This window comes from Quercus lobata, chromosome 5 (assembly GCF_001633185.2).
Source record: "Quercus lobata isolate SW786 chromosome 5, ValleyOak3.0 Primary Assembly, whole genome shotgun sequence".
In the NCBI taxonomy this organism is placed as follows: Eukaryota; Viridiplantae; Streptophyta; class Magnoliopsida; order Fagales; family Fagaceae; genus Quercus; species Quercus lobata.
In genome coordinates, this window is record NC_044908.1 from 27,502,468 (window position 1) to 27,527,585 (window position 25,118).

Sequence of the window (25,118 nt, forward strand, 5' to 3'; positions counted from 1 at the left end):
TTTCTTTTAGGATTTGCAATCCTTGATAAGAATGCTCTAAGGCCAACAATCTTCTATGCAATGTTCTTGAAAAAGGACCAAAAAAAAAAAAAAAAAAACACAAGAAGAAGAAAAATGCACTAAATACAACTTTGGTTCAAAATTGACCAACTAGTAATTACTGAAGGGAATTAAATGTGTTATGAACTGAGTTGAATTGTTCAGATCTGTATAATCCTCATCCGCAAACAGAGTTAGCATCACTAAAATAATATTCACTTTCAAAATCAATGTCTTTGACACCGCCACAGTTTGGAACATATGGGGTAGGGGCAGAACAACTAGCCATAGAATAAGATTCAAAGCTAGCCTTCTCCTCCTCCTCTTGCGAAGAATCAAGGGCAAATTCACCTTCTCCTCAATCTCCATCTCATTATCCCATACCCATGTTCTTATTGCCTGCGGTAATGATAACAAGAACTGTAGGCTGCTTCCTCTTCTTTCCTCCTCCTCCTCAAGCGTAGAACAATGTTGATCAGATAAGAGGTTTTGATCACAAAGACTTTGCAGAAAAGAGAGGCAGGACACTTTCCTAGTACACCTTCTGATAAGGGTTTTATGTACTTTCACATCCTTCACTGAAAATTTCTTAACTTCTTCACCAATTAGCCAAACCAAGAAGCAATCTTTGTCATCCTCATCCTCATTAGATTCAGATACTGCCTTTCCCAACACTACTGCTTGTTTCCATGAAAATATGTACAACACCTCCACTATAGAACCACCCAACAAATAATCCTCATTCACCTCCACACCCGTATCCATCTTCTCCATATATCAACCACAACAAAAAAAATCCAACCCTTCCTTCTCAAACACAGATTTGAGATTACCCAATTTGTTGCTTTTCTTGCTCAGAGCGAAGATGCTCTAATCCTCAAACAAATTTGAGATTACTTTACCAGAAACACAACCCCTGTTTTTGTTTTTATATATATCTTAAAAAGTGTCCGGAGTCCATTTTGGAATTGGAAACCTTGTTTTCAAATTTGAACACCAACCCATGTTTTGAAACCGAACGGCTAGTGTTTATATCTTACAAAGTTTTCCAAATTCGTTTCAGAGTCGGAAACCCTGTTTTGAAACTGCCTATGTTTGTTTTGATTTTTTTTTTTTTTTTTCTTTTAAGGCAAAGCTGCCTATGTCCTTTTGATTAGTGAGAGCACTGGCATATGGAAAAAGAATCACATTTTAGTCAATTAAAGCATAAAATTTATCTACATTAGTTCTTATAAAATTGTGTAAAAATATATAATTACTCTAGTAATAGTGGGCACTATTTATTTTGTATTTAATTTTTTTTTTATTTGTTTACATATCCTGTGTGATAAGAAAGATAAACAATTAAAAAAAATCAAGAAAAATTAATATTTAAATAAAATGTAGTGTAAAATAGATAATTTAATTTGGAGTGTTTTAAAAAATGAATATATAAAATAGAAATATTAGGTTCTTATGTTAAAATTGACAGAAATTTCTGCACGAATTGAGACAAATGCTCTGATACAAAAAATATAAAAAAGTTGCTAATGCTTGGTTTCGAACACTTTTCCCAAAAAAAAAAAAAAAGAACATTTTTCAATCTAAAATAAAATACAATAATCATTTTATTAAAATATAACTAATATTATATTTGTGGTCACTTTATGTATTTCACATTATTGAATATAAAATTTAAGAAATTGTATTGTGTAGTATAACTTATCATAGCGTCCCTTAAAAATTATCATAGTCTTTTAGTGGAGTTTGTGGTGTTCTTTGTGTTAAGACTTCATTTCATCTTCCTTGTGTGTATTTGTTTCTAGAAAAATGTATTCTTTTGAAATTCATAGTCTTGTTTATGTAATTATGTTTGGATTTGGCTTGGGTCCAGTGTAACTGGACATTGGATCCAAGCCTTACCCATTATGTTTTACTAGAGGTTGCAAAATAGGATGGTTACCACACACACAGAGAGAGAGAGAGAGAGAGAGAGAGAGAGAGAGAGAGAGAGAGAGAGAGAGAGAGAGAGAGAGAGAGAGAGAGAGAGAGAGAGAAGTAGAAATGAAAGTAAGAAGAAAAGGGAGAAAAATAAATCATAGGAGATAAAAAGAAGAAAAGAAAAAGAATGGGAAATAAATAAGAGAATAAGTTGTCAGGTGTTAAAACAAAGAGAGTTAGTGGGTCCCACTAGCCAAAATGGAAGCAAAATGCATAAATTTAATCCCCATTTTGTAGATTCTAACTAGAGTATGGGTCGGGTTGAGGAGTTTTTTCAATCTAATCCATCATAATGGGATTGGATAAAATCCAACACATCATAAGAGTCCAACCCAACCCAACCCATGTGGATTGGATTGGACAACATTTTTTATATATATAAAAAATTAAGGGCCAGTTTGGTATTGTTGTTTAAACAACAATTTTCAATATTAAAATACCACAAAGTGTATTTTCACAACACTTTTTAACTCACACATATTTCCACAACGCTTAAACAACATTATTAGAAATCTTTTACCAAATGGGCCCTAAGTATTAAAACAACAGATTTATAAGATTATCAACACAAATTATAATAAATTTATAATCTTATTTGTGTTAGTTTAATGCACTAATCAAATCTGAGCATACCACCAAACAAACACAAATAACAGCAAATTTATAACCTTACAAACCCGAGCTTAGCATCAAACCAACACAAATAATTTGAGATTGGAATGAAATGAAAAAATAGGTTAGGATTTTTCTTTTTTAAAAAATTCAAGAGAAGGGCAAAAGAGTAAGTAATAAAACCATATCATATATATTTTGAATTTATATTAAATAAAGGTGGGTTAGGTTAGATTAGGTGGATTTGTGAATCTATTGACCTGCACCTAACCCAACCCGCTGTTAAGAAAAAATTTTGATAACTCAACCCTAAAAACCAACCCAACCTACTGGGCTCGATTGGATTGGACCAATTTTGGCAGATGTGGATTGGCTACACACCTCTAATTATGACTTTTGCTCTAAAAAATGCATTTTTAGCAAAATATATTTCACACGTTTTAAAGTAACAACAAAGCATGCCAACTCTTCTTTTTATATATATACAAGATAGAATTTCTACTCTATCTTAATCTGTGTATATGTGTGTGAAACTCCCTCCTGAAAACTTGAACACCAACCCTTACTCCTCACACCCCACAAGTATTTATACTTATGGAGTGACCACCGCACCAAGAGTGCGCAGTGGTGCCAACTCTTTTGAAAATGCATCGTGTGCATAGAAATTTGAAAAATTCATTCTAATTAATGATGCAAACACAACCATAAATCTTAAGACAGAAAATCACTTTTCATCCCTATAAATATGGGGTGTTTTTGTTTTAGTTCTTGATTTTCTTTTCCCTTGTTTTTTAGTCCCTTGATTTTTTTAAGACAATTTCAATTTCATCTTTGCCACCATTTGTCTGATCAATTTCAGTTTTGTCCTTGCTAATATCACTTAATATAATTCTTGAGAAGTCACTTCTTATCTTATATAAGTTTTCAACATTTATAGTGCTTTTTTATTAAGAAGTGTATAACGATTTTGACTTCATATATTCCAATATGGGAAAAAATTGGCATTTTCCCTTTTTAAAAAAACAATCCAGCATTTTGCCCTCTTTTCTAAATTAATTAGGGAAATGCTCCTCTTTTGAAACTTGATTTTTTCAAAATCGAGTTAAACTCTATAGTGGCATTTTTAAGGAGCCTATAGCAACGTTTTAAGGACCTATAGTGGCGTTTTGTAACTCGATCTCCATAAAGTCAAGTTATAGGCAAAAAATAAAATAAAATTTGCATGTAACTTGACTTTATGGAGATCGAGTTAAAAAAACATCACTATAGGTCCTTAAAACGTCACTATAAACTCCTTAAAACGCTACTATAAGGCTCTAGAAATTTTTTATTTTATAACTCGATTTTGAGAAAATCAAGTTTCAAAAGATGAGCATTTCCCTAATTAGTTTGAGAAAGGGGACAAAAATGCTAGATTTTTTTTTGAAAGGGGCATTTGCCCATTTTCTCCTTCCAATATGACATGATCTCTTTTTTTTTTTTTTTGGACCAATAATTTCTTTTTAACCTTTGCACTAAGTTTGATCTAATAAATTTCAAATAACATATCCCATGCACTTATGTTCTTTTAATTTCACACACAATAATTGCATTTTTATAAGGATATTTGAATATTTATTCTTATAAACAATATATTTGAATTAAGAATCTCATATTATTTTCCATAAAAAAAGTCTTATGAAATCTCATGTCCCTAGCCAAAGGACATCACTTGCCGTAAAGGTATTTACTTAAAAGTTATCATATTTCTAAAATCATAATTCTCAAACAACTAGTTTTTAATGTAAAATAAATATACAAACTAAAATATTTTATATGTCGATCCATTGTGAAGTCGTTTAATTGTGATGGGGGATTTATTTCCTTTAAATAGTTGTTTTGCCTTTAACATCCAAATAAGAAATTTTTTAGAGTTGGAGAAATTATTAATGGCTAGAAAATATATTATAAAACTTATGATCGTGATCATCCTCATACTTTTTGTGCAAGCTTATCTCCTTTCCATCATTTTTCATTTTACATTCACTTTCCTCATCCTTCCCAAATTGATTATTACCCATTTATATACAATTTCCTTGAGAAGATACGTACTTCCAAATTGTAAAACTAAATTTGAGCCTGGAAGCACTCATTTTCAAACGATCGGAAGGTGTTTACTCCCTTATGGCGGATTGCTTACTTGAATGTTATGAAGAACACATCAAGAAGCATTGAGATGTCATCTATCTATATCTATATATATATATATATATATATATATATATAACCTACTCCACTATCTCTTCATGGACATGCATATTTGCACATCCATTAATTAACAAAATATCCTTATGCGACACACGCTTATAATATTATTTGTAATATTATAACACCCTATAAGTTTTAATTTAGTAATTCCAGTTTTATTAATACTAGCCTTGCGGGTACCTTTCATTTTATGTGCATTTTATGGTAGATACCAAATTTAAGATTCATTGGCCTATCCTCCTATTATACGAAAACAAACTAAAGTAATTAAAACACATGTTCTTTTATTTATTTACAATATAATCACAATGAGTGATACTTAAATAAGAATGATTATAAATCTGCCTTACATATACTTTTACCCCCAAGTAATTAAGTGGGAAATTATTAGGTTCATCAAGAGGACTGCTGAATTGATTCTCTTTACCAATGAAACTATGTCACTTATGCAAATGTGTAAATCAACTTCTTAAGCAACACAATAAATAAATAATCATCAAGTGATGTCACATTTGCATAAGTGACAGCATTTTATTGGTTGTAAGGATCAGGGAGGACCACTTCAACAATCCTCCAATGGACCTAATAATTTCTTTAAGTCAAACACTTCCAACTGAAGTTTTTTTTTTTTTTGAGAGAGAGAGAGACAAAGTCTTAATATTTGGCGTCCACTCATAATGATATCTCTTTATTATCAAACTAAGACACCACTCAATTTCTTGCATAAGTGATTGTGTGAGTATTGTATGAAGAAGTGTGTACCAAATATATTAACAAACTTATGGCTTGTTTGGAAGGTTTTTAAGGAAGGAGCGGGAGAGGTTTGGAGGGGTTTCAACTACCTCTAACCCCTCATTTTTAATTCCCCAAAATTGGAGAGATTTTGAGGGAGAGTAGAGTAAATAAATTATTGACCAAATGAATTTCCCTATTTACCCTTTTTAAATTAACAAAATTACAAACCGATTATATAAATAATCTTTATTTGTTTCCTGAGAAAATTTAACACTACAAATGACAAATCTTCCCAGTGCTTTCTTACAAACCAAACACAATTTCTACTAAATTTAAGCTGCGTTTGGATTGCGCTGAAAATCAGCGCGTTTGCGTTTTTCCCCCTTTTTTTTTTTCACACGTTTTTTAGACTTGTGGTTACTGTTCATGTACTGTTCAATGAACAGTAACCGCAAATTTTGACTTTTCAAACTTTTTTAGCCAAATCAGAGCACATCGAGTACTGTTCACGGACCCACAAATTTCACTTTTCAGCAACTTTTTCATTAAAAATAGGTCCCACGGTACTATTCACACATTTAAATATTATTTTGCTACAGTATTTTTCAGTTTTCAGCTTCAGTTTTCAATTTTCAGCTGTATCCAAACGGACCCTTAGTATCTTTACAGTTTCTATCCAATATTTTCTCACCAACCAAACAGAAAAGAGAAACCAAAACCGAATACTAAACAAAGTCTCTAATTGTATAGATCCAAAGATCCAATACTCAAATCCATAAACTAACAGAGCAACGATCACAAAACACAAAATCAGTCACACCCAATTTCCCACATATTCTCGACATCCAAACACCCCCACGAAATCGAACCCAAATGAAGCTCAAATATCTATTCCAAACAAAATCACCAAAAAGAAGGAAAGGCGTACCAATGTTGCATTCGGTGCCGATAGCGAGGACGGTAGCGAGGAATTTGGTGTCTGAGCCATGCTTCTTGAGCTTCACCTGAGTGAAATGCTCAACAGAGTGAGCATTTGTGAGGATTCTCCTCCCGGCGATGACGAAGCCACTGCTACTTGAGCTGTACTGTCTCTTTTGCTGCCACTGCAATGAAAGTTTGGCTCCATATGCACGCAGAAAACCTTCACCACTACGTCCATGGCCGGAACCACCCTGGCTCCCAGTCCATCCCCTTCTCTGACCACCACATCGACAAACTCTCTGTTGTTTTCCAACACCCTCAGCGGTGCCCTCCTCTACAGCGGCTAATCCATAACTAACAAAGCAACGGTCTCTATCTCTCTCTCTTGGTCTTTGTTTGGTTGCTCAAAAAATTTTGAATTCTAATTTTACTTTTTGGATGTCATATGATAGACTGAGGTAGAGCTTGCTTTTTGTTTGGTTAGTGAGAAATGTGAGGAAACTATAGAAATTTATGAAGGATTTTTATTTTTATTATAATTGTTTTTGAGGTAATAAAAATTATTTTATAATAATTAATAGTAGGTTTTTTTTTTTTTTATGGGAAATACTTAACTTCATTCAGAACATTGAAAAACAAATACATCATGTGCACACGCATGTGCCACTTGACTAGGACAGTCCTCCAACCAAACAGCCATGTTCTCAACATTTTAGGCATGCTGAGCTAACAAGTGGGCAGGGGCATTCCCCTGCCTTTTAATATGTAAAAATCAAAGGTTCTAAAACACTGGGCTTTCCGCAGCACACCGTGGATGATGTTCTGAACCGAAGCCTCAGCCTCTTCGATACCGTGGACGGCGTTGATTATCAGCTGCGAGTCTCCTTTCCATCATTTTTCATTTTACATTCACTTTCCTCATCCTTCCCAAATTGATTATTACCCATTTATATACAATTTCCTTGAGAAGATACGTACTTCCAAATTGTAAAACTAAATTTGAGCCTGGAAGCACTCATTTTCAAACGATCGGAAGGTGTTTACTCCCTTATGGCGGATTGCTTACTTGAATGTTATGAAGAACACATCAAGAAGCATTGAGATGTCATCTATCTATATCTATATATATATATATATATATATATATATATAACCTACTCCACTATCTCTTCATGGACATGCATATTTGCACATCCATTAATTAACAAAATATCCTTATGCGACACACGCTTATAATATTATTTGTAATATTATAACACCCTATAAGTTTTAATTTAGTAATTCCAGTTTTATTAATACTAGCCTTGCGGGTACCTTTCATTTTATGTGCATTTTATGGTAGATACCAAATTTAAGATTCATTGGCCTATCCTCCTATTATACGAAAACAAACTAAAGTAATTAAAACACATGTTCTTTTATTTATTTACAATATAATCACAATGAGTGATACTTAAATAAGAATGATTATAAATCTGCCTTACATATACTTTTACCCCCAAGTAATTAAGTGGGAAATTATTAGGTTCATCAAGAGGACTGCTGAATTGATTCTCTTTACCAATGAAACTATGTCACTTATGCAAATGTGTAAATCAACTTCTTAAGCAACACAATAAATAAATAATCATCAAGTGATGTCACATTTGCATAAGTGACAGCATTTTATTGGTTGTAAGGATCAGGGAGGACCACTTCAACAATCCTCCAATGGACCTAATAATTTCTTTAAGTCAAACACTTCCAACTGAAGTTTTTTTTTTTTTTGAGAGAGAGAGAGACAAAGTCTTAATATTTGGCGTCCACTCATAATGATATCTCTTTATTATCAAACTAAGACACCACTCAATTTCTTGCATAAGTGATTGTGTGAGTATTGTATGAAGAAGTGTGTACCAAATATATTAACAAACTTATGGCTTGTTTGGAAGGTTTTTAAGGAAGGAGCGGGAGAGGTTTGGAGGGGTTTCAACTACCTCTAACCCCTCATTTTTAATTCCCCAAAATTGGAGAGATTTTGAGGGAGAGTAGAGTAAATAAATTATTGACCAAATGAATTTCCCTATTTACCCTTTTTAAATTAACAAAATTACAAACCGATTATATAAATAATCTTTATTTGTTTCCTGAGAAAATTTAACACTACAAATGACAAATCTTCCCAGTGCTTTCTTACAAACCAAACACAATTTCTACTAAATTTAAGCTGCGTTTGGATTGCGCTGAAAATCAGCGCGTTTGCGTTTTTCCCCCTTTTTTTTTTTTCACACGTTTTTTAGACTTGTGGTTACTGTTCATGTACTGTTCAATGAACAGTAACCGCAAATTTTGACTTTTCAAACTTTTTTAGCCAAATCAGAGCACATCGAGTACTGTTCACGGACCCACAAATTTCACTTTTCAGCAACTTTTTCATTAAAAATAGGTCCCACGGTACTATTCACACATTTAAATATTATTTTGCTACAGTATTTTTCAGTTTTCAGCTTCAGTTTTCAATTTTCAGCTGTATCCAAACGGACCCTTAGTATCTTTACAGTTTCTATCCAATATTTTCTCACCAACCAAACAGAAAAGAGAAACCAAAACCGAATACTAAACAAAGTCTCTAATTGTATAGATCCAAAGATCCAATACTCAAATCCATAAACTAACAGAGCAACGATCACAAAACACAAAATCAGTCACACCCAATTTCCCACATATTCTCGACATCCAAACACCCCCACGAAATCGAACCCAAATGAAGCTCAAATATCTATTCCAAACAAAATCACCAAAAAGAAGGAAAGGCGTACCAATGTTGCATTCGGTGCCGATAGCGAGGACGGTAGCGAGGAATTTGGTGTCTGAGCCATGCTTCTTGAGCTTCACCTGAGTGAAATGCTCAACAGAGTGAGCATTTGTGAGGATTCTCCTCCCGGCGATGACGAAGCCACTGCTACTTGAGCTGTACTGTCTCTTTTGCTGCCACTGCAATGAAAGTTTGGCTCCATATGCACGCAGAAAACCTTCACCACTACGTCCATGGCCGGAACCACCCTGGCTCCCAGTCCATCCCCTTCTCTGACCACCACATCGACAAACTCTCTGTTGTTTTCCAACACCCTCAGCGGTGCCCTCCTCTACAGCGGCTAATCCATAACTAACAAAGCAACGGTCTCTATCTCTCTCTCTTGGTCTTTGTTTGGTTGCTCAAAAAATTTTGAATTCTAATTTTACTTTTTGGATGTCATATGATAGACTGAGGTAGAGCTTGCTTTTTGTTTGGTTAGTGAGAAATGTGAGGAAACTATAGAAATTTATGAAGGATTTTTATTTTTATTATAATTGTTTTTGAGGTAATAAAAATTATTTTATAATAATTAATAGTAGGTTTTTTTTTTTTTTATGGGAAATACTTAACTTCATTCAGAACATTGAAAAACAAATACATCATGTGCACACGCATGTGCCACTTGACTAGGACAGTCCTCCAACCAAACAGCCATGTTCTCAACATTTTAGGCATGCTGAGCTAACAAGTGGGCAGGGGCATTCCCCTGCCTTTTAATATGTAAAAATCAAAGGTTCTAAAACACTGGGCTTTCCGCAGCACACCGTGGATGATGTTCTGAACCGAAGCCTCAGCCTCTTCGATACCGTGGACGGCGTTGATTATCAGCTGCGAGTCTCCTTCGAACACCACATCTCTGAGCTCCACCTCCTCGGCAAATTTCACCCCAATCTCTAGGGCTTTCGCCTTTGTCTCTAACGCTCCGAGGGGTAAGTCCATCTTCTTAGACATGGCTGTGATCACATTACCTTCCTCGTCGCGCACCATGACTCCCACGCTGGACTACTTTGTTTTTTAGAATAGAGCCCCATCAACGTTGACCTTGAAGGAACCCAATAGTGGTGGCTTCCAAGCAACGTTGTTCTAGTTTTCTGTTCTCGGTCTGCACGGCCTCTCATTGGTTGATTGAAAGTCCTCCAACAATTTCAGTGATCTCCTCACTATTACTGGACCAAGTCGCCTCTTTCCTCCGTGCCAGACCTCGTTTCTGCTCTTCCAAATACCCCAACAAATCGTGACCCACCTCTCCAACAGCCCCAACTGGGCCTCCCAACTAGTCCGAAGTCTGCTAAACGTGTCCACGAAGCTCCATGACTCTTGAAAAATGCAAGGCAGAGAAAGCTTGCATGCACTCCAAACCTCTGTTCCACGGCTACAAAAGCAGAGCATGTGCATGGTTGTTTCTACCTATCTCCCACAACCTTCACATGTATTAGTGTCCGTGATCTTTCTATGGAAGAGAGAGTCTTTAGTGGGCAAGATACCATTACATGCCTTCCAAACAAAGTGCTTAATTTTTTTTGGCAAGTTCATGCTCCCTGCATTTTCATTGGGTCCAAACAACCTGTATTACCCCCCTTTGCCACTAAGTCCCGAGCCAGCCTATATGCACTCCTAATAGTAAAATACCTTTCTTATCTTTAGTCCATACCATTCTATCTTTTGCAGCCGATTCATTAATGGGAATACTAAGGATTGCCTCTGCGTCCTGGGGTAAAAAGAGACCCCTTACCAGTTCTATGTCCCATTCCAATTCTCCCTCTCTCAGCAGTTCCTTAACCATTTTAATTTGGTTTCCAAGCTTCTCTGGAGTGACTACCCTATAAGTGGTATTTTGACGGAATGAAAATGTTGATTAAATAATTATTTAATCAAACAAATTAATCATAGACCAATGTTGCAAGTTCATTTTCAAATAAGGGTAAATTTGTCTATTTAAATCATTTTCTCTCATTTTCATCCTAATTTTTAAAAAATCCAAATAAGAGGAAGGGTTAATTACTCTCTTCCCCCTTACTAATTTTAAAAACATCCAAATAAGGTGAAGTATAACCATTCCCCTCTACTCTACTCTCCTCCCCTCTCCCCTCTACTCCCTTCTACTCACCTCTCCTCTACTCCCCTCTACTCTCCTCCCTCTCTCTCTCTAAACTTCCAAACAGGTCATTAGAGAAAAGAGTAATTATGTGTGGAATCATATAGTTTTTCCCACAGAGAAATAAATTAAAGAGTGAGGGTAGGTAATCAATTGATGAGGTACATAGCAATATTTAATGGAAAATGCATAAGGATAGGATAAAGGTATGGGCGTACGGCAGCTCTAGATATTATTTTTGTGTTTTCTTTCAGCGATGCCGTTTTGTTGAGGTGTGTGAGTACAAGTAAGTTGGTGTGTGATACCAGAAGACAAATAAAAAAGATTGAAATGGGCAATGCTTATTGCATACAGTGTGTGAACAAGTATTAGCCTTCTTTTGATATGCAAAGGCAGAGGGTAATAACGTGTAATGGTTTTACTGGTAGTACATGTGTGTTTTCCTTAAACAAAGTGTAAGTCATTGATCGTCAGTTGTTTCTCTAATACTTTGGGAAGAACCTTGAATTGTTTTTGTTGCTTTCATTTATCATATATGGAGAGAAAGTAACCATAGGTAGTATTCTGCACTCTTTTTTTATGTTAGATTCTGATTTCCTGGAATTATTTTATGGTAGCTTCAATTTTACCTCAAATAATCCAGAAACTAGTAACTATGCCAAGTATGATGATAATGATGATGGGTACTACAAATAGAAACCCCAACAGCTCAATCACTAGCAAGTCTAGGTTAGTGGGTTCAGAACTAAACTTTCATACTTGCAACTCTTTTTATTTGATTAATGTTATGTGGCAAATGAATTTTGAGGTGACCAAAAAAAAAAAAAAAAGAGGAACCCATTGATTGTTATAAGCTTGAAAGATTTCAATTTTCACTTGAAAATTGATAGAATGAGAGAGAGACTGTGAGTTGTCTACTTGTCTAAATCCAAAGAGGACTAAAAAACCAATTGAGTTTGCATACTAAATTGTAAAAGCCAATGAATTAAAACATTTACAAGCTTCTCACATAGAAATCTAGAACCACTTGTTGCATCAAGAATCCATTAGCTTTTACAAATAATTTTTTGTTCTTACTTTCATTTATGTTAATGCTCTTAAGAACAGCTGCTTTAGAAGTATGAATTTTTTTTTTTTTTTAGAAGTATGAATTGATTAAACATGAGTGGAAATCTTCATTCTCTCTGTGCTTTTTTTTTTTTTTTTTTTATGTCTCTGTGCTTCTTGTTTGTAACTGAAAAATAATTCATGTACTATATAGTTAGTAACTTAGTACAATAGTACACTTGTGCATGGATGCAGTCATGTACTACTTTCTCTCTCTCTTGTACTTACATGTACTGCCACTTTTCTATGCAACATTCATTGACTATAAGATAAAGAGTTTCCAAAGCCTTGGAGGAACATAGGCATAGCCTTTCAGTTCACTTCAAACTTTCTATTTTGTCATCAATACTTCCAGATCCAAGTGCTCAACTCTCTTGCATTCTTTACTAACATCACAGAAATACAGTTGCACATTCCAGCTCTATCCAATGCCTTATCTCTCTCACTGTAGTGTAGCACAACCTTGATATAATGTTTTTCTCTTTTCTTCTTCTGGTGTTTGAGAATGAATATGAGTTCATGTCCATGTCCATCCCATACACCTGCAATAAGTTGTTGTACAACTTTCCCAGCATCATATTTAATTATTTATACATAATATTTTTACCATTTTGTTGTCTGCTTTGTAAACCTGCCTTTAGACCTAATTAACTAAAACAAAAGTATTAATTTTTTGAAGTTAAAATAGTGACAATCATTATTCCAACAAAAACACAATTTACTGGTATCTGTTAAAAACAAGGAAAAGACACTTATTAAGAACACAACTTTATATTGTACCAAGCATGTCTCATTTAAATATCCCTATTAATTTTACCTCCATGTCTCATTTATATTGTACCAAGCCTGTCTTATTTAACAAATGGGCTTGCAGATTTTTGTTCACTCTAGGCCCATTACCAATGCCCTTACTGTCAAACATTAAAAGTAGCCATTTTCCAAAATGTAACAGACCCAACTTTCCAAATTACAGAACAACCAAATGGGCTAAAAGGATATATGTTCACTCCCCGAGGCCCAATTCTATACATTGGTAATCATGAAGAAGAAGATCCAAAAACGTCAACGGTCCCTTTATTTACACATGAAATTTCAATTTCAATTCAATTCCCTCATGTGTAAACTAAAGTACAAATGTAATTGGCCGATCCTCCACTCGCACGTGCAAACCAAGCAGTCTCAGGTGCGAAAGAGTCAATAATCCAATAATCCGCTCACACACACACACAAAAAAACCACTCTTCCGCACAGTAGTAGACAAGTCGCCCCACACAACACTCCCCTTGATCCTAATTTTACCACCATATTTCTTTCTCATTCATTCTTAACTTGGCAGCCAAATACCAATTCAAAGCCCCAAAAACAGAAAGAGCTCGTCTCATAACAACAAAAGGAAGGGCGTGACCTGAGATCTCAATTTCACTCTCTCTCTCTCATACACACTCACAGCACTCACTATGTGGCGGAGACTCCTCTCTTCCAATCTCAAAACCCTAGCCGCCGCCGCCACCGCCGCCGCCCCCACCCGATCCACCTCCATACACACCGGATCCCTCATTTCCCCTTCCGCCTCCGCTTCTCTCTTCAACCTCCGCCATTTCACCACTGATTCCGGTACTAGATCTTTCACTCAAGTCTCTCTCTCTCTCTCTCTTTTTTTTGTATTTTAGTGTGTGATTGATTTGTTTTTGTTTTTCATTTCTGTTTTTTTTTTTGTGCAGCTGATGGTGCGGTGAAGAAGAGAGTTGAAGATGTAATGCCCATTGCCACTGGACACGAGCGTGAGGAGCTTGAAGCCGAGCTTCAGGTCTTTCTCTGATTTCATCTCATTACTTAACCGTTTCTTTATCTAACGTCCTGTTTGGTTGCTGTGAAAAATATGATAATAATAATTATATTAGCATATGATTAAGACCTAAATTCGATTCTGGACCGAGTGAGAGTGGAATTGATTGGTTTTGGTTTTGGTTTGTGTAGGGAAAGAGAGTTCTTGATATTGACTATCCAGTCGGTCCTTTCGGCACTAAGGTTAGTACTTAATGCATTGCCTAACTTGGTTTCACAGTTTTTTAATTATTGATAACTTGCTTGAGTTGTGAAAATGATGTTTCTGCCTGTGTTGATTGGTAAGATTCGTTGCTACTGTTCGTATTATGAAATTGGCAAAAAGGATTATTGGCTCAATGATACCACTCAAACAATTTTCTTATAAAAGAATAACTAAGGCTTTTACATTCTCAAAGTACACCGATTCCTCACCCTTGATAATGTCCGCAATAGGTATAATAGGACTAAGTTCCAAGCACAGATGAATGCTTCCCAAAACATAGTTAAACGACACTCGTGGACATACCCATTGAACCCCAAATGCACAAATGATAACAGACGATTGATAAATTAAAAGTCATGGATTCAAACTAGTGTTTTAAGGCATAGATTTTAGTTATTATTTTAACACACACACACACACACACACACACACACATACACGAGAAAGAGCAATGCTTTAATCTTGCAATTGATTCTGTCATTGGTTTGGACCATGGCAAGGATCACTTGCTTAAACATGTATGTGTATAGCGCACTTTGAAGAAGATTTTTTTTTTTTTTTTTTTTTTTTGCAAACAAGTAGATAACTTCATCATTAAGATTCTAAGAAATGAAAAAAAAGGGGGGGGGGGGGTGGAAAAGAAACAAGATTCTCCAGCAGCAGAGAAGCTCTCAAATTAATAAACCCGCTACTGGGTATATCATATTTTTTCTGACTGCATTGACGATAATTTTTTGTATCTTAGGGAAAGAATTGAGTTTTATAGCATGAAACTTTGATTTGAGGATAATAACTATGTATTGGTGTTGTTTACTTGTTTATTCGTGGCTTATGTAGCTCATAACCTCAGTTGCTTCCTAAGTAAAATTGTTATATCTTACCAAGTAATAATAATAAAAATGAAAATAAAAAGGTTAAGGAATCTGTTATGAATCAGAAATGCTTTTGTCTAACTTTCGGATTATAGTTTCTTAGACTTAGTTTTCCATTTAGCCTCTCTCTCTCTCTCTCTCTCTCTCTCTCTCTCTCTCTCTCTCTCTTCTTACCTCATTTCTGTTGTATGCTTATCATCTGATACTCCTTTATTGTTTATGATTCCTCTGGTCAAATTATATAACATATGAAAAAAGGGTGTTAGCTTATACTTTGGCCATTGCTTGAAACCATCATTGTATAGTTCTTGCAAAAAAATAAATTTAAAAGGTCAAAGGTAGGAATATCGCAATATTTTTTAAGAGAGAGATGAGGTCTTTATTAATATTATTTGTTGTGGTGCCTTTGGAGAGAGAGATGCGTTTAAAAATTTGATGGCATTGAGCTTTCTTTGCCTAGTTGAGGCTTTAGTTCTTGAAATATCTTTCTGAGTGGATGAGGGCTTGCAGTGGTTCCTCTTTTCTTCTTTGTGTGGTTCTATAAATTATTAGATTTTGATTTATCAGAATTTCTCTTGTATGCTGCCAGTTTACTTGGGCCAGTCTCCATTCTATCTTGTAAAATTTTATTAGAAATGTCTCTTTTCATATCATGGTCTATTATGAGATGGAAACCATTCATATGCTTAGTAGAAGAAAGTTGAAATGGTGACTTGTCATGAAATCAGAAAAATGATATCATATCATCTTCTTGATGACTAGAACAACTTCAATGGTCTCGTTCAGAATTATAGTTTTATATTTTCATGTCCTTATGATTTTCAATGGATAATAATCTATCTTCATGAAGAGAGAAAAGAAGCCCTTATTATTCTATAGTATCTACATTTTTAGTCAATGTGGATAAGGACTACTTGTTTATATGACTCTGAAGTTGTTATTACTTATTACTATGCCTTCTTGTGAGAAACTAATTTATCTTTAGTTTTTGCCTAAATCTATAATGATTTTCACAACAGGATTTAATCTGTTTAATATATGTATATTTTCTTTCTGTTTTTGGCATGTAGGAAGAACCTGCAATTATTAAGTCCTACTATGACAAGAGAATAGTTGGATGCCCTGGTGGTGAAGGCGGTGGGTGCCTCCTTATCTTTCTCTATTTTTACTGTTCTCTTGGATGTGCATACATACTTCTCCCTTTATAGAAAAATAAATATGTTTCATTTTATTAATGCTCGTGTGATTTTCTTGCTTTTGAATGGCAGAGGATGAACATGATGTTGTCTGGTTTTGGCTGGAGAAAGGCAAGCCACATGAATGTCCAGTGTGTACACAGTACTTTGAGGTAAGTAAATGGTTAAACTTGGATTGACTGTTTATTGCTAAGACCTAATCTGGAGTAACTTGTCAAAACCAAAAAAAAGGGTCTGATCTGGAGTGCATGGAGGTGATTCAAAATTTGAACATGAAGCTGTATGTCTAAATGTGGATCCAGGGCTAAATAGATAGACAGGGACACACACAACAAATACTTTAATGTACACAAGTTAGGATTCTTATACAACAGCTAACCATTTACTTGGCAGATTATTCCACAAGCTGAGTCCCAAAGGCTCATTATGACTATAGTTGGCCATCAACTTTGCTACAGTTAGCTTCACATACATGTCCTGAACAGGGCATGGCGAATCAATTAAAATTATATTTTTTATGTTTGCTCCGTGTTAAATACATAGATGACCATATTCGAGCAAAGATTCACACTAATTATTAATCTGGTTGAAACAGAGGCTAAAATATTTGCAACTTTTAAGTCATTATCTTTGTGGAGGAAAAAAGAAAATTCAAGGTGTTGATTATAGCATGAGCATGCCGTCATCTAATCTGTTTTATATTCCATGCAGTTCCTCTCTTGGGGTTTCAAATTTGGCATATATTACCCCTGGAACTTTGGTTCAAAAATCGAATGGACCGTCCATTCTGCTAATTTAAAATTTTAGTCTCTGAAGTTACAAATATGACCAACTTGGTCCCTCCACTACAGAAAATGTTGTCGTGTGCATTATTCGTGATAGCATATATATATATATATATATATAATGTAATAAAAATTGCTTTTCTTTTTTAGTTTTTCTCCTCCTCTTTCCCACTTGACCAGTTCTCTCTAAAAGACTCATACTCTCGCCTCACTTTTTGGACTCTGATTTGGTTGCCACTGTGACCTAAAGGTGGTGTTTGGGTATATAATTCTTGTGGATGCTGTTGGGGTTTGAAGTGGTTGGTTGGGCTTTAGGGAGCAGCAAATAGTGGCGGTGTTTGATGTTTTTTTGGTTTGTAGCAAAGATTGGAGGCTTGGGCAATTAGGATGGACTTGTGGGTGTTCAGCCATGGGTTAATTTGCATCAGGATTTGGCAATAGCATCAGTGATTTGGGTTCTGGGTGGTTGTTTATGGTTTTGGGTAAAAATTGGTTTCTATGGGTTTGATTCTCTGTTTGGAGTTCGGACAAGGGGTGGTGAGATTGAGTGAGCTAGCCAAACCCCTTGCCATGGGAGGTGACGAAAGGGACGTCGACCGAGGATGGTGGTTGGCTTGGACAAAGGTTGGATTGGCAATGGGTGTAGTAGATTGCAATTTTTTCTAAAGGTGGTTGTCAGTTGTTTAGGCCTTGAGGCCATGGGGCTTAGGTTATGTGGTGATTGGGGAGTATGGGCTTACACAATTTTTAACGGGAGTTGAAGGATTCCTCATGATTGAGGTTAGTGGAGAGATTGTGGGGGTATGGAGTAGCTGTGGTTCTTGGTAGCCTGGTAGCCTGGTAGCCAGCTATGAGTTTCAGAGTGGTGTTTTTTGTTTGGGAAGGCCAGAGGACAGATTGGGTGATACTAACCGGCAGTATGGTGGTAAAGTGGTGGTTCTTGGCCACTGGAGAGAGAAATGTGTTTTCCATAGCTTCAGGAAATGTAACAGTAGGATCAATTTGGTTATTTCTGTAACTTTAGGGAATCAAATTTTCAAATTAGATGAACTGAGGATTAGTTTGATTATGATCTAAAGTTCAGAGTCTTTCTGCATTTTCTCCTTTCCTTTATACAATCAATGTGGATCGTATGCAAGTCTTATAATTTTGTTATGTAATAAATCATGTGACTTTCAATTAGTTGTGAGCACTGATAATTCATGTGACCTTATGAATAGGCATGTGACTGCTATATGATAGAGTTTTGACCTTGGATCATATTTGAATTAGTGGTTGTGATCGTATCTTTGCAAAGGCAATATTCTATCCTCTTATTAAGTTGTATCAATAGCTTTTTGAAGACAATTATTGAATGATATTCCAGCCAATGTGTCCTTTTCTCTTCCCTTCTTTTAGGGATTGAATGTAGTTAAACTTGTCCATTCCATAGCTTAAATTTAGCTTGCTGATTGCCCTTAATTTCTTTTATCATCTTCTAATGCGGCTTTATTCTCAAAATCATATACCGATTGAATTAGCTATTGTTGTGGCTCAGTACAGAAAAAGTTAGTTGCTTTCAGCATTGCAGGATTTTTCCCTAATCATTCATCTGATGTTTCACAGCTGGAAGTGGTGGGACCTGGAGGACCTCCAGATGGACACGGCGATGATGATGATCATCATCACTAAATGCAGCCTTCAATTTTTCATGCTGGAATAAAATTCAGGGAGATGATAAGACAATTTCCAGTATACACCACAGCTTTCAGAATTCAAAAGCTTTGTGTTCTGTTTGTTTTTGATTGGTCCTTAGTTTTTGTGGATGTTGCTTTCGCAACGTTTGAGATAGAATCCTTAACTGTGATTATATAGACACAGGCTGGGTCATCTGTTGGAACTATGGATGTTGTTAGGAGTTCTTATATGCATTGCCAAATAATTGATGCTACCACATTCTTTTCCTCGTGTTGGAATAGTAGAACTTTTGTTTTCTGTTTTTTTTTTTTTTTTTTTTTCGTCTAGGCATGCATCATCAAATAATAATAAAAACTCTCATTGTTGAGACGAATTTGGGACAACAGTGTGAGCCCGTTTAATTAGCTTTGATTGTAACATGAGTAATTTTTTTGTTCAAGGAGTTAAATTCAAATTAATGAGGCCAAATCTATAAATAATTCATGGACATGACGGCATTCTTTTTTTTTTTTTTTTTTTTTTTTTTTTTTTTTGGAGAATATGACAGCATTCTTATTAATAGGAGCAGTACCACTTCCAAATCCAAGCTCCCTCAAATTCCAAAGGGATACCTTGGGTACACATTTTGCGACAATTTGCTTGGGTGTCCATTGGATTGGAGTATTTTAAGTGGTGGACCTTTGCCTAAGTGATGTTAATCCAAGTCATGGCAAAGTTGTGCGAAAAGTGTGTCCCTAAAATAACTCAACAAAAAATCAAGCAAAACCCCCAAAAATAAGAGTTTATAGATATAAGAAATTTGACAAAATTTTTTACAATTATTGATATTGTAGATTGCCAATGTAAAAAAATAGCTGTCAATGGTGGCTTTAGATGAGTACCAGTAAAAATTTGTTAACTCAACTGTTAAAATTTTGTATAGGGCTGTAAACGAGTCAAATATTAAAAATTCAAGATTTCTCATTTAAATTTTTTTCTAACATGAGCCAAGCTCGAGCTCATCATCAAACAAAATTTTCCGTTAAAGCTTGGCTCAAAATCTTGTCGAGCAAGCTTGAGCTTTTTCATAAGCTATTTAATTAACTTATTCTTTTCTTATATATTGTAAAACAATGACTAAAATATTTTACCTTTTCACGATTTTATGAATTTTTACGACGAATAGACTATTTATATCATCAATATGCTACAAATAATAATTTAATATTATATGAACCTATTGTTAAATCTAATTTCAAGTTTATATAAATATTGTGGGGCCGGGGAGCTTACGATCCGACCCACGCTCTATCCGGGCTCAGGGCCCGTGCCGAGGAGGTCGTGTGCCGAGGACGAATGATCAAAGGCCGAGGTGTCAAGGGGAACAGCTAAGGACGATCCTATCCTCGGCACTCCAAGACTTCAATGGGAAGAGCAACGTCTCGATAAAGGCTATCCCCAAACAGCCCCCTGAAGGGGATGTGAGTGGAATGGGGCCCACGTGGAGGTACGGTGCAAAAATTGGTTCAAGGAAAATACGTCCCATCCGCATTAAATGCACCTGCCAGCGTCCTGATCATGTTAATGAGAAAAGACGCTTGGGCGGTGTAACTTTGATCATCGCAACTAATAGAAAGTAAGAAGGGACAGCTGATGGGACGGGTACAGAAGTAAGCACCTGCCTGACCAACAAGTGGAGGGCTAAGATCAACCAAGAAGGACTATATAATGTAAAAGTTAGTGCACCAAAAGGCTAGCTGGGAAAAATGGCCAAAAACCAGAGCCTCCCAGCCCGCCTCCAGGAGAAAGATTCCTAGGGTGAAAACGTCTTAACCATGTATGAACACCACGAAAAACCCACCGTCTGGTGACTAAGGCCTAGCCTTTCAAACCCACGCTCTATAAGTGATATTGTTTGGACCTTTTTACGTGCGAATCCAACACTGTTACGGGTTGTTACAAATCGTGTCCATAAAATTGGCGCCGTCTGTGTGAAAGGCTTGTGTGTTGGCATAGGCGATAGATCGAGACAGTTCCCTTGTCATTTCTAACAGCCGGTTATAGTGTTCTAGCGTAAAGTTCCACTAGGGGCTATGATTCTTGACTAGGGGCTACGCTTTGTAGCGTCAATCGCGTGGATGGTTCTAGGGGCTTGGCCGAGGAGCTAATCCCCCTAAAGCTAAGGCCCCATGCCAAAAACTGAGTTTTGGATAGAACCAAGGTATTGCATGGTCCTCGGACTCAAACCTATGGGGAAACCAACTACTTGGAAGAAAAACTGAGTTTTTGACAGAACCAAAGTATTGCATGGTCCTCGGATTCAAACCTATGGAGAAACCAACTACTTGGAAGAAAAACTGAGTTCTAGACAGAACCAAGGTATTGCATGGTCTTCGGACTCAAACCTATGGGGAAACCAACTACTTGGAAGAAAAACTGAAGTTTGGACAAAACCAAGGTATTGCATGGTCCTCGGACTCAAACCTATGGGGAAACCAACTACTTTAAAGAAACCTGGGTACTAAGCAGGACTTAGCAACTACACGTGACATCTAAAATGATGCCTTTATTTTCGTTGAATGAGGGTTGGAAATGAGTTCAAGGCTCTGCAGGTGCAGGTAAGCTAAGGTTTTGAAACATGATGTTAAATATATCGCATGCACAACTATTCATACGTGTTAAAGGTAAATTAGTTCAAAATTCATAAACAATAGTAAGTATCGACAAGGGCAACCAGTAAGTAACCAAAAGGAAAAAGGAAGAAAAGGATTTCATATACACATGTTCAACAGGTTCAAACTACTAATAGATTACAAAAGTTTTCAAAATAAAAAAGAAACAAGTTAATCGTTGAACTAAAAACAAATACGAAGCCTAGCTAGGGTTTCTACTTCTTTAGTTTTGCGTCGGCCACTTCCTGGGAAGGCGGAACGGGATCAGCTTCGACGCCCTGGAGGATAGTCCCTTCTGGGGAAGGCTGAACAAGGTCAATATCGGTACTCTTGGGGACTACAGCAAGGGGAATTGCCTGTGGGGGCTGGGCAAGTATAGTTGGCTCCTCAGCATTAGGCATCTGAGTGCCAACCACGAGCTCAGCAACCTCTTTAGGTACCTCAGGATCCGTATGCTAAGATATTTCTATCACATCCGGAAGTTCTCCCTCTTTGAGCGTCTTGCCAGGAGAGCCGCCGACCTGTAAAGTTTCCGACTGAGTGACCCCTTCCTCGGGTTGGTCGCTCATAGCCACGGAACTGGAGGAGGTGGCCTCACGGATGGCTGTAGGGTAGAATATGTTCTCCGCTTTCCATAAATCGGATGAAGCATTCACCCCAGCTCGCTTCAATGCCTCTTCCCAAACCTGGGAGCAGTAAAGCCTACATACTCCAGGAATCTGGGCTTTAAGGATGGTTTGGGTTTCAGCTACCCCCGCATTATAGCCGTCATCCTGGGCCGTTTCCTTGGCAGCCTCAGCCTCATTTCTGGCAAACTCGGCCTCCTGCTTGGCCCTCCTGGCTTCGTCACGGGCATACTCCGCCACACCTTTGTCATGCTCTGCCGCGGCCAATTTTTTATTTAAATCCTTGATCAGCTCTTTAGCTATTTGCAACTGATCCTCGACTTCTAGCAGACGTTTTGTTTGGTCCTCAGCCTGTTTTTGGCGCTAGCTAAACCCGCCGAGGCGCTATCCCTCTCTCGGATAGCGTCTGTTAAGTCAGCCTTGACCTTGGCGAGGTCCTCCTCAGAGGCTTGGAGAGTTTTCGCGGCCGTTAAGCGCTTGGTGCGTTCATTCTCGGCCGCCTTACTCTTATTATTCACCTCCTCCTCCATCCTATAGGTGGCCTGAAGAGCCTGGCAAGGGAGATAAATGCATCGTTAATGACAAACCAGGAGTGAGAGCTAATAAAGTTTTAGGTTTCAAGAAACCTTACCATGCCCAAGTACCTCTTAGTACTGAGGAAGACCTCCTGCATCCTCATTTTCCTCAGTCCATCCATGTCAGTGGGAAGTAGCATGGTTCTCCCTAGCGCGTCTGCCACGTGGCCACCCTCGCCATCTCCAAGGTCCCTAATGGATGCAGTTTCCAGCAGTGGACCCCTGTGAAGCATTGGGGCAGGAAGCCAGGGGCTTGGCAAGGACTGGGCCTCGATCCCCTTTCCCTTGCCTTGAGAGGATTGGACTTCAGTCTCTTTACCCTTACTTTGGTGCTCAATCTTCAGTTGTTTTGTACACGGAGCCTCCTCCTTCTCCTTAGAAGGTTGGGATTTTCCCCCGTCCATGGTTTCCTTGCCCTTAGGGTTCCTCTTTCTCTTTGAATCAGTGCCTTCCAACCGAGGAGGCAGAGATGGTTGGGAGGAAGCCGGAAGTTTGGGGCGGGGGGATTGTGGCTGTAATTTGGTGGAAGATGACCTAGTCTGGACAATCTGGGGCTGAGGTGGTGGGGAAGGAGCATTGGGTTGTGGCGTTCCCTGCGTATCCTTCCCAGGTTGACCCTCAAGGAGTTCGAGTAGGGGGGTCGGGGGCTTTCTCTTGAGTCTCATCTCGGCTTGAGAAGAGGTGCCTACTGATGACAATTCCGCCTCAGAAAAGGCTAGGTCACCTATATCACCGGAAGGATCCTCGGATTGGTTGGCTAGGTCAAATACCCCAAAACCTTCCTCGGGCTGGTCTATCTCGCCTTCGTCCTCTGCTACTTGATGAGACGAGGAGGGGCCCACCGATGGGATGTTCTTGGGGATAGATGGTTCCTGGGAGATTAAAAATCCTGTCTCAACCACAGTAATTTTTGGAAGCCAAGGACGGTGAGCGCTGATCACGTGCCTTGCGTCCGCAAATGACTTCTGAACAGGAGGGTACCCTAGTATTTTGTGAGCGGCTCGGACTTGACCATCTCCATCATTTATGAAAACTGCCGCTTGTAGAACAGTCTCCAAGTCCGCCCGGTTGACTAAGTGAAAATGTCGTTGATAGGCGTGTGGATCTACAAAAAGAAAAACACGTATGCATGGTTAGTTACCGAACAACATTAGATTAGAATGGCGTAAAGGGTCATCGTCCTTCCATTCCCAGTACCCCACCTGGTTCTCCTTCTACTATGGGGCACGGATCGCCATCGTGCCATTCACCAGAGACGATAAGGAAATCCCTGTTTAATCCCTTGTTGGAATCAGGGAGGCACTGGATTAGTTGAACCCTCTCGTCTCTCGTCTTCATGTAGTAGGATTTTCCCTTCAAATTTTGGAGATTATAGCACCAATTCACGTCATGGTGGGTCAATCTTAGCCCCATCTTTTCGTTTAAAGCATCCACGCAACCCAGAATCCTAAACACGTTGCTGGCGCACTGGGTGGGGGCTAATCGGAAGTACCTGAGGTAACCCCTCGTTACCGGCCCCATAGGGATTCTCATACCCCCCTCTACGAAGGCAAGGATGGGAATTACTACCGCGCCCATTTCCCTCTTATAGTGCCACTCCCCCATCTTACAATGCCTCAGACTTACGTTGGGAGGAATCCTGTAATCGACGATGAACTTATTCATCGCCTCTTCAGTATCGACTAGCTTCCTCAGCCTCAATTTAGCCATCTCTATGATTTACTAAACAAACCCAACCCGCAACGGGAGAAGAAAGAGAACCAAAGAAAAATAAACCCAGAAAAGAAAAAGCACGAGTTAATGGAGGTAGGGAACTTACATAAAAGAAGAAAGACGCTTCGGACAGGCTTTTTGTGCTTGAGATAGACTGGAGTTTGGGCGAAAGTTCAGATGAACCCAGAGTATACGCGCTAGAACTTTTAAGTGCAAAACTGAAGAGACGGATCCGTTCCAAAAAATCTTTTATACTTTCTAGGGTAACTGCACACATTTTCCCGCCCATAAGGACCAAGGGATCACCACCGTTCGATTTTCATCATACCGTAGAACGTGGGAAACACAAAGCCGCCCTATTTAATGAGGCCACGTTTCGCCTTCCAAGGGCTCTAGGAACG

General features: G+C 37.6%; 2 protein-coding genes across 2 annotated transcripts; one reads left to right on the forward strand and one right to left on the reverse strand.

Annotated features, from left to right (window-relative positions):
• Window positions 1–13,556: 13,556 nt before the first annotated feature.
• LOC115989749 (cytochrome c oxidase subunit 5b-1, mitochondrial-like) lies at window positions 13,557–19,453 on the forward strand. Its single transcript, XM_031113591.1, has 6 exons — window positions 13,557–14,186; window positions 14,294–14,379; window positions 14,550–14,600; window positions 16,565–16,631; window positions 16,763–16,842; window positions 19,081–19,453. Exons 1-6 carry the CDS (start codon window positions 14,030–14,032, stop codon window positions 19,144–19,146), a joined length of 507 nt encoding a protein of 168 aa, XP_030969451.1. The 5' UTR covers window positions 13,557–14,029; the 3' UTR covers window positions 19,147–19,453.
• Window positions 19,454–22,258: 2,805 nt separating this feature from the next.
• Window positions 22,259–24,714, reverse strand: LOC115990273. The gene is made up of 5 exons (XM_031114120.1): window positions 24,631–24,714; window positions 23,694–23,876; window positions 23,094–23,597; window positions 22,855–22,980; window positions 22,259–22,780 (listed from the first exon to the last, which is right to left on the reverse strand). The coding sequence occupies exons 1-5, from the start codon at window positions 24,712–24,714 to the stop codon at window positions 22,259–22,261; spliced, it is 1,419 nt and encodes a 472-aa protein (XP_030969980.1).
• Between the last annotated feature and the right edge of the window lie 404 nt (window positions 24,715–25,118).

Bases quoted from the DNA above. Each gene is read 5' to 3' on its own strand.
- LOC115989749 (XM_031113591.1), top strand. From the start codon at position 14,030: ATGTGGCGGAGACTCCTCTCTTCCAATCTCAAAACCCTAGCCGCCGCC. The intron at 16,632-16,762 runs GTGGGTGCCTCC...TTTGAATGGCAG, and splicing joins ATGCCCTGGTGGTGAAGGCG to AGGATGAACATGATGTTGTC. The intron at 16,843-19,080 runs GTAAGTAAATGG...GATGTTTCACAG, and splicing joins TGTGTACACAGTACTTTGAG to CTGGAAGTGGTGGGACCTGG.
- LOC115990273 (XM_031114120.1), bottom strand. From the start codon at position 24,714: ATGGCTAAATTGAGGCTGAGGAAGCTAGTCGATACTGAAGAGGCGATG. The intron at 22,981-23,093 runs GTCTTCCTCAGT...CTCCCTTGCCAG, and splicing joins GGAAAATGAGGATGCAGGAG to GCTCTTCAGGCCACCTATAG. The intron at 22,781-22,854 runs GTCAAGGCTGAC...CGCCAAAAACAG, and splicing joins CTGAGGAGGACCTCGCCAAG to GCTGAGGACCAAACAAAACG.